Genomic DNA, 12,500 nt, shown 5'->3' with positions numbered 1-12,500 from the left:
AGTTGTTTTTGTGATTATGGCTTGTATGTATTGCTCTGTGTATGTATGTACAATGTATATATATTTCCTAAATTTGGAAAGCACATTATATGTTCATGGATTCTAAAAACCAACATGTTTATCCAACTAGAAGTATACATCTCTATTCAAAAATTGTCATTACTTGGTGAAGAACAGTCATTTTCTTTTTATACAAAATAATGAAAAGCAGCAAAATGATACTTCCCTTAAGACCTCTACTTCTTTAGAACAGCAAGGAAACTATTACCCAAAGAACTCATCTTCTTTTGAAAAGAATCCTAAACCTTCTCTGGTGACGAAGAATCTAACGTGAAAGATCCTTCAACGAAGACATAGCTTTATGATTAAAAGAATAATTTATTCTTTTGGAAAGAATCTCGTGTTAGAGTCTGGTGTTTCGCTCTCATTCATCTTCCACGATACAAAACAAAGACAGTCCTTTAACATTTGAAACTAATCCCGGATCAGTGCATTCAACAGCGACACAATCTGCTTTACATTTCCACGTTACACAAATTCCTGGCAACACTTGACAACACAGCCCTTTGGTAACATATTTAGCACAGATTTTTGTCCAGGCATATCGCTCCAACACGTCATATTGTTCCTTTTTCAGTTCTAAGTTGGGATATCCTAATTTCGCTAAAGAAAATTGCATGCCCTCGTGAAACAAATCCTCCACTCTCTCCGCCATTTTTGCGTTACGCCTACGCCTGCGCAATAGTGACGGATCATCCCAGAGTCTCTCGTAACCCGACCCGCTGGTCAAGGGGAACGAAGACTCTGGGAACGAGATTGAGAAAATGGCAGATCGGTTCCCCGAGCTGTCAGAGAATGATTCGACATCTTCAGTTGATCGAAAGAACAGTGAGAATACTAAGAAAGGAACAAAAGTTGCACTCAACGTATTTCGAGAGTATCTCAAGGAAAGAAAGGTAGACGAAGAGTCACTCGAAGTTGGCAAATGCATATGTACTGAAGAGATTTTATGCTGAAGCGGGATACGCTTTGAAAACTGTGAACTTCTTCAGCTTTGTTGATGCCTAGTGTTATTAAACGTTTGACTGTAAGTACAATTTGAAGTCTTCAAATGTAATTATGCTGAGAAAGAAACCAATTGATTGGTGCCATTACTCGACTCTGCAAGGCAGCGCGCGCTTACGGCTTCTTACCCTGCGAGCAGAGTCTCTTTCGATCTTCCTAGATAAGTCGGGAAGAGGAAAGTAGACTCTGCTCGCCGCTTCCACATTTTGTATTGAGCATGCGTTAAAAATTGAAAATTTATGTATCCGGTGTCAGTCACGCGTGACCAGTAGCCACAAAACGAAGAAGAAGAAGAAGTCGGAATATTTTCGAACAACTCCGGGAAACACACGACAATCAAGGAATCATTTCATTGGAAACTCAAGATAGTCCATATATCTTAAAAATGCCATTTTATTTTTTTACTGAAAAATTTATAGGTTTCTGTCAGGCTAGTTTCTGTAACCGACACATATAGGAAAAACTCATGGGAATTCTAACAGTTAAAATTGCCACGCTGTTGTAAATTTCAAAATATTGATGACGCGTGGCGACTGATCATGCGCAAAAATAAAAAAAAACAGGTTTGACAAGTCGAAACTGGACTGACTCATCCAATTCTTTGGATGAGCGGCAAATCAAATAATGTGGAGGCGGCGAGTAGAGTCTACTTTCCTCTTCCCGACTTATCTAGGAAGATCGAAAGAGACTCTGCTCGCAGGGTAACGGCTTCTCGGAAACAAAAACAAAAAACAAACTCGGTGATCGAATGATAAAACAATTATTGACCTCGGTTATCGCAAAATATGGTGATTTGCCAGTGTCTCGCAGATTAATTATTTGCCTCAGCCTTCGGCTTCGGCAAATAACTGATCTGCTCGCCACCGTGACAAATCACGATATTTTTGCTCAACCTCGTCCAATAATTGTTAAATATTGTATATATTTGATAGACAAATGCAAATAATCGCATTTGTAGGTATCGTTTTCACTATTTGTGCCTTCTATAATGACCAACGAACCTATTTTATTGTTTTGACGAAAGTTTGATGCTCGGTATCCCGGAATCCCTTCTGTAAATATTCTGTATCTCGTTAATTTTACCCCCAAATATCCCGTATTTCTATATATTTTTTATCTAAATATCTTGTATCCAGATAACCCCAAATAAGGCCCCGCTTTTACCGAAGAGACGAGAGGACATTATCATCCGAGAACACCGTAACACAATAAGTAACAAATAACTCCTACAAATGTCCCATTTGAATGAGCACTTCAAGGTACAGAGGTTTCAGTAAATCCGTAAATGTCATGGTTTTATCGTCGCTCAGGCGACAAAATGACAACTGAATGAAAGTTGTTAAGCTGAGAAATTTCATTTAAGAAAAGGAAGGAAGGAAGAGAATAAAACAGAGCAAGCACGTGGATTCGCAATTCTCTTGGAATGATAGCAAGCCAGTTCGCTTATCCCTGGAGGTTAATTGGTTAATGTTTGATGAAGCGCGAAGATTCATACAGAGTGCGCTTTCTGCATAATTTCGCAACGCATGAACTTGAGGGTGATGGCGCCATAAACCGTAAATAATAGTTTAAACTACAGCACACCAAGGTATTTTCAGAGAAGATTGAAAATGCTTGTGTGATGAATATTATGAAAATGAGAAACGATAGGTTTCCAAAGGTCTTGTGTAACCATGGTTTGTACGTACTTGGTATGTTTTGCCAGAATAGGGTCCAATTATTTCAACGTCGATCTTATGTACCGCCACCAAACAAGTGAACAACAGATTCGCATAAATTAACTTTGTGTTATTGGACCCTACGACGATCTTCCCTTACTTTTAGAGTTTTGAATTAGTCTGAAATAAAGCTTTTGATTGTCCAAATTGAACCAAAGAAGTTTTTAAAAAAAATATTTCCTACTAATCGCCCTTCAAGGTGATCTGGGAGCGCGCGTGAAGCCTAATTAGAGGAACCAGTGAAGGTAATTAGAAGAAAACCTCCAGGAAATCAGTGTACGTTAAGCTTTGTACAAAATTTAGTCGCTTGTCACTGAGGAACTTAAGCTGGCCGTTGGAGAAACAACTCTCAAAGAATTGGTGTCTTTTGACGAGAGTAAGTAAATACCCATGTTATCTCCGTGTTAATAATATTCCAAAGACTCAGTCGTCCACAAGCGTGTTAAGTTTGTAAGTTTACTCTTTGTAGGAACGGCGGTTAATTTTAAATTTAAAGTTTGAGTGATGGTAGCTAAAACTAAGAGGTAAGTCAAGGGCCATCTTCATAATTGCTTGAGCCATTCGCTCGACAGAGATAAGGTGGTTACAGAAAATTATGGATGTTGCTGCTTACCGGTGATGTTGCGAAGGCGTTGTAATAAGGGTGTGAGAGTTTGAGGCGACTAAACGCGAACTCTTCTGGACAAAGACACGGCATTTCCCACAGAAGTTGATTTTGCGCTTACATTTGACTCAGTCTCGATGAACTCAATTGACGCGTGAAGAAAACACTGCGTACTACAAGAAAGAATTTTAACGTGCAAATTTGCTGCTCAGACATGCAATGAAGCATAGCCAAACGAGATGTCACTGATGTTCATTTTGAATTTTAATTATCCGTCATAATAAAGACTTTAGGACCAACACTGAACTTTAAGGGACTGTAAAAAAAGCAAATCTGAAAAAGACGCTAAGCGATTCGTTCACTAAGGTTTCCAGCACCATTTTGAAAACAACATGAGTTGTTTGTTGCGTGTTTTTAAGAACAAAAAGAAATTTAAATCAAAAGATAATGTATTCATTCTCAAAGATTCTGAAGACCACGACAGAGAACATTAATTAAATTTATGCTAATTTAAGGTTGAATCAATGGGAATATTGTTATGTCAATCATCGATGATAGAACATGAGCTAACATTCTCACTGAGTTGCAATACTGCGTCATTCTCTCAAACTCGTGGATACAATCTGACAGCTAGTTGAATGTCGACGTCCTGCATTTTGTTTTTGGCGCTACACATGTTGGCTGCAAATTTTGTTCGAGTTTCTCTCCCTCCCCTCCCTAAATGTTTTGCTGCGTTTGAGTGAACTAACGCCTTCTCTCGGATGGCCCGGGCGCCCTCTGCCCTCCGCAAACATCACGGAACTCTTCTGATGCTAAGAACTCCTCTTTGGCTGCCTTATTTTATGGGACCACCAACAATTAAATAAGTTAAACTGGTATTTCCTCGAAAACTGTCAACACTGCGGAAAGTTATGCTGTTTCTGCAGATGCGCAGGTTTCTTATGCTTGGAACTGAAAAATCCCCCCCGGGCATGGTAAATCAGCTCAATTTTTTCGTACGGCAATGTGATTGGTTGGAAAAAGCTTAGCTTGTGTGCAAAACTGATGAGCTCTGTGGCTGAAAGCGAGCTATATGACTAGCTATCTCTTACCTTGGAGGAGCTTTCTTGTAATACTGGTTTTTCCTTTGCTGTTGTATCATGTAGAGGTGAACAGAGATTTAGCTTGTATAAGTGACAAGGACAAACGAATTTGACCATACTTGTCTCGCCGTAAGCTCTGGGCGAGGTCTTCTTTACTCCTGCATTCATGAAAGATCATTATCTCCGCGTACTACCTTACGTATGGCGAGTTCATGTTTGTAGCTTCAAGATAAGATTACGGGTAATGGTGGAATGATCCTAACTCGGAAGAGAAAAACCGTTTATTCTAGTGCGAGGCTAATCTACGACATCCTGACGATTGCCGCTGACTGAGCGGCCAAACGACAACTGAGACTGGACTGAGACTGGCCTTTTATATTCTTGGTTTGCACTCACGTGATTAGATGGCCATGTTGGTTTACAAAACAAAAGTAAAATGTCACTCGCGTTTTGCATAATAATAGAGCCAAGTTCCCAAAAGACTTTTTCGCTATTGTTCAGTACACCAACATGGCCGCCAATGACGTCAGGTGCAAGGCAAGGATAGACAGTAGACTTCAGATGGTATTTGATTCCGTTTGTCCACAGGTCGCCAAAGCTTAATACATGAGTTTCTGTACAGCACTATATTATTCAAGGTAGAAACATAAGGCTTTGTATCGGGAAAACGGTTTTTCTCGAAATTGAAAAATGATATTTACGATTTAACATAAAAAGTAGCTTACCTTGCTTCAGTCTTGTGTTTCTTTGCATCTGTTGCGATTTCTGGCTCGATTAAGAGCGATTTAGGTGGTTTTTGGTTCCTCTTCTTTTCCCTCTATATATTCCTGCCTAAGATTGGGCACCAAACGAATCCGCTAAACGTAATCACCGAAATAAAAGGGCCATTAAATTTCGTTCGCAAGGGTTCCATCGCCTCGAAATTCCGCCTAGATCACGGACGATACCTCCGCTACCCATTCGACTTCATTCGAGCCGCTTGTACACTGAGAAGGAATTAAGGGCCGCCAAACCCTGCAAACATTTGCTTCCGGCGAGAGCCATCGCATGAGGCTTTATTCGCAACCCGCGTTACAGCAACCGTTGGAAGATCGCTTAGCTACCCGCAGAACAGAACAGTTCTCGCGCTTCGCGCGCGCGCTCGTGAATCGCGCTGACCCGGCGCTAATTCGCCTGTTCTGCAGGTTACCCGCAATAGGACTCACGATTGGTCACCACTGTGCCCATTGACCGAAATTAATTGATTTCCCCAATCTAAATTTGATAAACCGTTCAAATGAAAGGTATTTATATGAAGAGATTTAAGTTTACAAAAATGCTGGCTACTGAGGAAGTTCTTACAAATAGTTTTCTTTGTATCCTACTAGCCAGTAGCAAAGAGCTATGTCAAGCTCATTTCTGTTTGTTCCGGGGAAAAATGGTTAATAATCCACTGGATTATTCAAATCGTATAATTTTCTTAATGTCTTTTTTTCGATCTACAAAGGAAAATATTACATAAATTCATCTTCTATGAACTAAAATAAAATACGGACTACGGCGCTTGATTTCAACAGATCTCACATCATCGATCACTTACTTCTGTGACGATATCCAGTAGATTAAACAGTCCTCAAACTTCGGTACCACAGGTTAGCAGAAATATAAAAACAGGTTGGTGAACAAGCAGGTTAGCATAGATCCGTTGGCAAAACGTCCCAGAAAAACGTGAACTTTTTGCGTGTTATCCGGTCTTAATAATGTTACTAATCTTAAGGTAATCAAATGTCAATCAAGGAATCAATTAACAGAATCAAATAATCTATTTTTTAACAAAACACTGTTTATTTTCGTCTGCTTCTCAACAACGATGATGAGTCGGACGTCCTCCGAAGAAATGGGATGATCTTCCGGCTATTGATCGGTTCGCATGCACTGCCACATTCGCGAGACAAATAAGTTCTATCAAAGTTAGTTTGTGCGAATCCCCCTGCTCAAGATTGCACTACCGTGGATTCTATCATGCAGGAGTTTTAAAATGTAATGCAGTGAAGAGAACTTTGCAATTCTAGCTGGATTCTTGGATTCTTGTTACAATGTTTACCCTAGTTCTGAGGCTGATTTCTCATAAATACATAATAATAATGCAAGGCTGGTTGTACGACTGTGAGGTTATATATATATATATATAACTAACTGCAGACAGTACAATTTCGGCCTTCTGGGCCTCATCAGTGCAGTGCTGATAGCAAAGATGGAGGTTAAGCTATAAACCCACCCCAGATGTCCCACACATGTGGTACATCCAAGTCATGCCAGAGTGCTCAAACTAGCGAGCTAGTGAGCATGCGCAACTGCTAGCGGCAATGACTCATATATATATATATATATATATATGTATATATATATATATATATATATATATATGAGTCATTGCCGCTATTCATGCCGGTATTCAGGGGGACGTGGGTTCAAATCCCGCTCAGGGCAATTCTTCATGTTTTTCATTCGCTATAATTAATCAGTTGATTAACGGGATGGGTTTCATTTCTTCATTCTACGGTTTATATAAATAAGCCTGCATCATTAACTTGATCCCTCTGATTAGCTGATGCCTGAGTTGGTGTTTACCTGTGAATCGTTAGTCGATCCTTAGGTTTAAGGCTATGAAGGGGTTTAGGCTTTCCCATCCCACCCGTGAAAGAATCCCGGGATACTCACGATAGGCCAATTCACTGTCTCGATAGCTGCGTTGCCAGCGTGGTTGTCCTGATGGTGTAGTGGTCATCACACCCTACCGGTATTCAGGGGGACGTGGGTTCAAATCCCGCTCAGGGCAATTCTTCATGTTTTTCATTCGCTATAATTAATCAGTTGATTAACGGGATGGGTTTCATTTCTTCATTCTACGGTATATATATATATATATATATATATATACACACATATGTTGTGTAAAAAAACGGTCCGTGTAAAAAAGCAGCTTTTTTACAAAAATATAATTATGAAAAAGCTGCTTTTTTACAGAAATATATTTTTGTAAAAAAGCTGCTTCTTAACGTAAAAATGCTGCTTTTTTACAATTATATAATTGTAAGAAAGCTGCTTTCTTATGTAAAAATGCTGCACTTTCACAATTATATATTTGTAAGAAAAGCTGCTTTTGAACAGAAATATCTGTGTGTAGAAAAAAGCAAGTACAGAAGCCGTAAATAATTAAGCAAACCGGCTTTTACAACGGTTACTGTTAATACATTGCATCAAGTAGTGTAAACCATTCGTTGCTTTAGAGTGCCGGGCAGTGCATTCATAATTTATCTTTCTGAAACCGATGGAGAAAGCTTAGAGCTCTTCCTACTGAAATACCGTGGTGATGTGATTTTATGTAGCCTATGTTAGCCATACACATGATTTTTATTGTCGACATCACAATCAGTTTAATTTCAACGTATAAATTCGAGACAATATTTGGTTCAGGTTCACAGCGGTAAACACACAGTCCAAGCGCTATAACTTTCCAACGATTTATGCCAGGGCCCTGAATTTTTTTGTTGGCTTGTGCTAGCCATATAATAATTATTTTATGATAGAAATCACTTTCCCAAGACTTTCAGAAGTGTCAAAATTCGAAAAACTGTTTCCTTACATGTCACGTCTTGTAAAGGTACAGGAAATTTACAATTCAGTTTTGTAAAAAAACGGTCCGACCGCTATAACTTTCCAACGATTTATGCCACTGTCCTCGATATTTTGTTGGTTTGTGCTAGCCATATGAGTATTATTTTATGATAGAAATCACTTTCCCAAGCCTTTCATAAGTGCCGCATAATGCCAAAAACTTTTTTCTCACATGTCACGCCTTGTAAAGGTGCAGGCAATTTACAAACCAGTTTTGTAAAAAAACGGTCCGACCGCTATAACTTTCCAGCGATTAATGCCAGTGTCCTGAATATTTTGTTGGCTTGTACTAGCCGTATAAGTATTATTTCTTGCCAGAAATCACTATTCCTAGCCTTTCATAACTGGCATTAATCGTTGGAAAGTTATAGCGGTCGGACCGTTTTTTTACAAAACTGAATTGTAAATTTCCTGCACTTTTACAAGGCGTGACATGAAAGGCAACGGTGTTTCGCATTATGCCGCACTTATGAAAGGCTTGGGAAAGTGATTTTTAGTAATAAATAATACTTATGCGGCTAGCACGAGAAAACAAAATAGTCAGGACACTGCCATAAATCGTTGGAAAGTTATGGTGATCGGACCGTTTTTTTACAAATATATAATTGTAAAAAAGCTGCATTTTTACAAAATATATATTTGTAAAAAAACGGCTTTTTTACGGTACCGGTTTTTTACGCCACACATATATATATATATATATTTTTTTTTGTTGTTTTTGATACTTCATTGCTACTAAAACTCGAAGGATTTGAACTTTCCCGATCCTTTAGAAAATCGCGTAAACAGAGACACCCACGTAAAGTAATTCCCTGTTATGACCAGACACCATTCTCATAACCGGCTAGTATCTGTGAATTTAAAGTCTAAACTATCTGATGCAACAATGGAGGTTTTGTCACTGGTGATGTAACCTTTGAGACAATACCAGGGACTGGCTGTGCCCACCCAAATATTTGTCATTGCTTGTCATCCCGCAGGTCAAAAGGTCAAAAGCGGCGCCATTCACGTGGATTATTTACAAGAAGTGCGGAAAAATTTAGGCATTTGAATAAAGAAAAACATTAAATTTCACGGGTGAGGAGAAATATTGAGCGCAAGACAAGGTGCAGGAAAAAATTCTTTAAACTAATTAATCAAACAATTGAAGTATCAAATAAACTAGGAATGTGAATATCGCAGACAACATGACTCTGGCATTTTAGAAAATTGGAAGAAGCTACATAACATTAGGGCGAGGAGACGTGATAATTTTCTTTACTCTCGCAAGCGTGTTTTTGTTGACCTATTGATATTGTTGGGAGAGACGACTTATTGATTAATTAATCCCAAATGAGGATTAACAGTTATTAGGGGGGGATGCACCCTTAGGTACTTACCGGAACTGAAGGTAAAACATTGTCACATTTCAACTCGATCTTCATTCTAGAAAGATTGACATCTTCGTAAGTGTAAACATTGTTACTGCGATCGAAACATAAACCACCGAAGGATTCAAATGTTAATATTTTAGAGCATTTTGATGTTAATGTGCCATTTTCTTACAATTCTCCCACGCAAGCCCCAAGACGACTCACCGGTTATCATAAAACATCGCCCAAGGTGGAATGACGAGTTGTGATCGCTTGTTTTGCCTCGTGGCTCTTGGAATCACACTATTGATAACAACCAAGCCAGGTAAGCTTTCTCTGCCACAAGGCCTCGATCCTAAAGTTAATGGCTTGATACAATAAACAGAATCAAGTAATTCCTCTTTGATCTATTGCGGGCCAAAGAGGACCTTATATTTATTTGGTAAAACATTCAGACATTATTCTCTCTGTCTATGGCCACGAAATGCTTTTGCAAGAGCCAATTTCTCTAAGACTACTTGCCATTTTATTATCCGACAGCAAACTTCTCTCAAGTCTCCAACATTTACCAGAGTGGCCCGAACATGAGAACAGTTTTGATCATGAAACATATTTTAAATTTCTCCTCCACTCCTTCTTCTCCATGTGACAGGCCTTATTTTTTCAATTCTTTGCCGTACAAGTATGTCCTTTTGACCTCTCGTCTCTGACATAACGCAATTTACAAGCGTCTGCAGCTCATCCTTAGTTATAAAACTGCTCTTCAGATCAACGCAAACTAGGAGATATGCTAAGTCGCCCATCTCCCGCCGTCGCAGATCCTTTTCCTTAGTGGTCATTTAAAGGAGATGTATATAAACTAACCAACCCGACATGAATTTATCTTGGAGTTTATCTCACAAGGCATGGCGGTAAACCATTTACACCAAGGCGTAGTTAATAGTTATGATTCTTATCGACTCAAACATGTTCCAATTTTTCTGATAAGCGATTTTCTGCTAAACGACAAATTGGGCTGCAGTTTATCAGTAGACGTCATTTATAAGCGTTTGATCATGATGGGATTGTTTTGAACTCTCATGCACGCGAGTGGATTAAGTAGTGCAAAAATTCTCTTTGCACGATTTGAAAGGTTTCAGACTCTTCTTGTCTTATTTTCTGCTTATGTAGTTTATAACTTGAATGGAGACGAAGTTTTCACATTTCAAAAATTAGTGTTATTACAAGATAAGGATGAAAAGGGATTCAACATAGTCGCTTGAGTCCTTTTTCATCGTGCACGTGTGCTTTGACTTTGATAATTTTCGCCAAACCGTCACACGACATTGTCAACATCAAGTCTTGCCTCCCATATCGACATCGCGGTCTTCCATAGACCACCAATACCCAATTCTATATAATCCGAAGCGAACTGAAACCCTCTGAGTCTCTTATTTTTTGCCGCATACTTCGATAACAGAAAATTCCAATAATTAGATGAAGATAGATGGGATCAATTTATATTTTTCTTCATTAAGTCCCAACTTGAAGAGTTAAACAGGTCACAGGCAGGCATCGTCTGATGCGATTGGAAAATATCTTTAATGCTTGTGGTTGAAAAAATAGCTTCCTTATTCAGTTCTCGATTAATCTCAAAGGCGATCCTTAATTTGACATTCCCAGCTTGGTTGCCTTTGGACAACCGAGTTTGTAATCGATATGCAGCGTTTAGAGCCGGCGATAAAAGAGCTGTCCGTGCTGATTATGGGAAAAGCACAACAGGGCAGGTCAAATACTCGTTACTGAGTACTAGACATAAACTGCAGATATCACCACCAACTGACAAGAAAACAATCACCAATTGTGCGTACCATTTTCAAACAAAATAATTAATAGTTACCTGGCTTGATCACAGCTAGAATTTACAATCAACTTTCTTCGGCAACGTTGTTTAGTTTCATTCTCTCGGTCTTCATCAATCATTAGCAGTTTCGTCCACTCCACCACAATTGAGGAATAGTTATGTGCACAATGGTCTCAATTGTCCTTAGTTTCCTTAAATTGCCGTAACAACAATCAATTCTTGTTATTCTAGACAGCTTTGTAGCGTCAGCGGAACTAGTGTCACGCACGCGAATGGGAAGATTAGAGTATCAGCTGCTCGCTTTACTCCTGTGATATGGAAAATGTTTTCCCGTCTAGAGAGGTCACTTCACCAGCAGAGCCACCCTGGGCCCATCAGTTTCTTTTTTCATATATATCCCATAAACATGTAGCGTACCCTTTACGCGAAAAATAAAATGGTCGCTGTTCTAGAATGGTGACCCGCGTGGTGGTGTTACCTTCTTAACGAGATAGGGTTACGGTAATAGACCTTATTCACGATAGCCACCATGTTGGATTTGCCATTATCATGCAAATTAGCTACACGACTTCTGAGGGGGCAAACAACACAAGTTCGATAGGTTATAACGAACATCTTAGCCACACAGATGACTTGTCTCACGTTCATTGAATGTTTATCACATAAGTAGTAAAATAGAATGATTATACAAATTTCTTTTTTTTAGTGAAAAATGAGCAGATAACGAAAATTATAAAAATTATAAAAGGTACTTAATTCTAAATTCTAAAATGTGCTTTTAGCAATATTATTTCAATATTTCGAGGAGCCGATTTTCCGCTATTTGCCTTTTTTTCCAATGTTTGCCCCCCCAGCGCGCATAACACATGGCTAATTTGGATGATAATTTGAAAACCAACATGGCGGCTATCGTGAATAAGGCCTATTTCTCGATCTTTACTTGGTTTAACAGGGCAACACCGTTTGCCGGGTTACGTAAACTCTCGCTTAAGTTTTCTCTGCTGGGATGGTGGCCCTATTAAACGGGACAACATTTCTCCATATGAACAAGACCCAACTGATCACACAGTAGGATAATTAAAAGCGGGTGCTGGGTTCACTCGGATTGCCTATTTACTTTTGCCCTGTTCTACTACAGAGCATGGTCCGTGTTTTCAATCTAGACAATAACTGATTTGC

At 39.1% G+C, this 12,500-nt stretch overlaps 2 protein-coding genes and 1 long non-coding RNA gene across 3 annotated transcripts in view; 1 reads left to right on the top strand and 2 right to left on the bottom strand.

Annotated features, from left to right (window-relative positions):
- The window catches only part of LOC138012617 (protein rolling stone-like), an 8,687-nt gene extending 5,085 nt beyond the window's left edge, over positions 1-3,602 (bottom strand). The window contains exon 1 of the mRNA XM_068859439.1: positions 3,397-3,602. Coding sequence (XP_068715540.1) covers positions 3,397-3,480 — 84 coding nt within the window. The 5' untranslated portion in view covers positions 3,481-3,602. The remainder of the gene's footprint in view (positions 1-3,396) is intronic.
- Positions 3,603-4,487: 885 nt separating this feature from the next.
- LOC138012618 (uncharacterized) lies at positions 4,488-11,704 on the bottom strand. Its single transcript, XR_011125062.1, has 3 exons — positions 11,358-11,704; positions 5,195-5,326; positions 4,488-4,627 (listed from the first exon to the last, which is right to left on the bottom strand). It is a non-coding gene; the product is annotated as an uncharacterized lncRNA (long non-coding RNA).
- LOC138012616 (nidogen-like) overlaps positions 9,604-12,500 on the top strand; it is a 19,734-nt gene continuing 16,837 nt past the window's right edge. The window contains exon 1 of the mRNA XM_068859438.1: positions 9,604-9,803. Coding sequence (XP_068715539.1) covers positions 9,734-9,803 — 70 coding nt within the window. The 5' untranslated portion in view covers positions 9,604-9,733. The remainder of the gene's footprint in view (positions 9,804-12,500) is intronic.

Source organism: Montipora foliosa, chromosome 8 (genome assembly GCF_036669935.1).
Source record: "Montipora foliosa isolate CH-2021 chromosome 8, ASM3666993v2, whole genome shotgun sequence".
NCBI classification, from domain to species: Eukaryota; Metazoa; Cnidaria; class Anthozoa; order Scleractinia; family Acroporidae; genus Montipora; species Montipora foliosa.
This window is presented reverse-complemented; position numbering and strand designations above follow the sequence as displayed.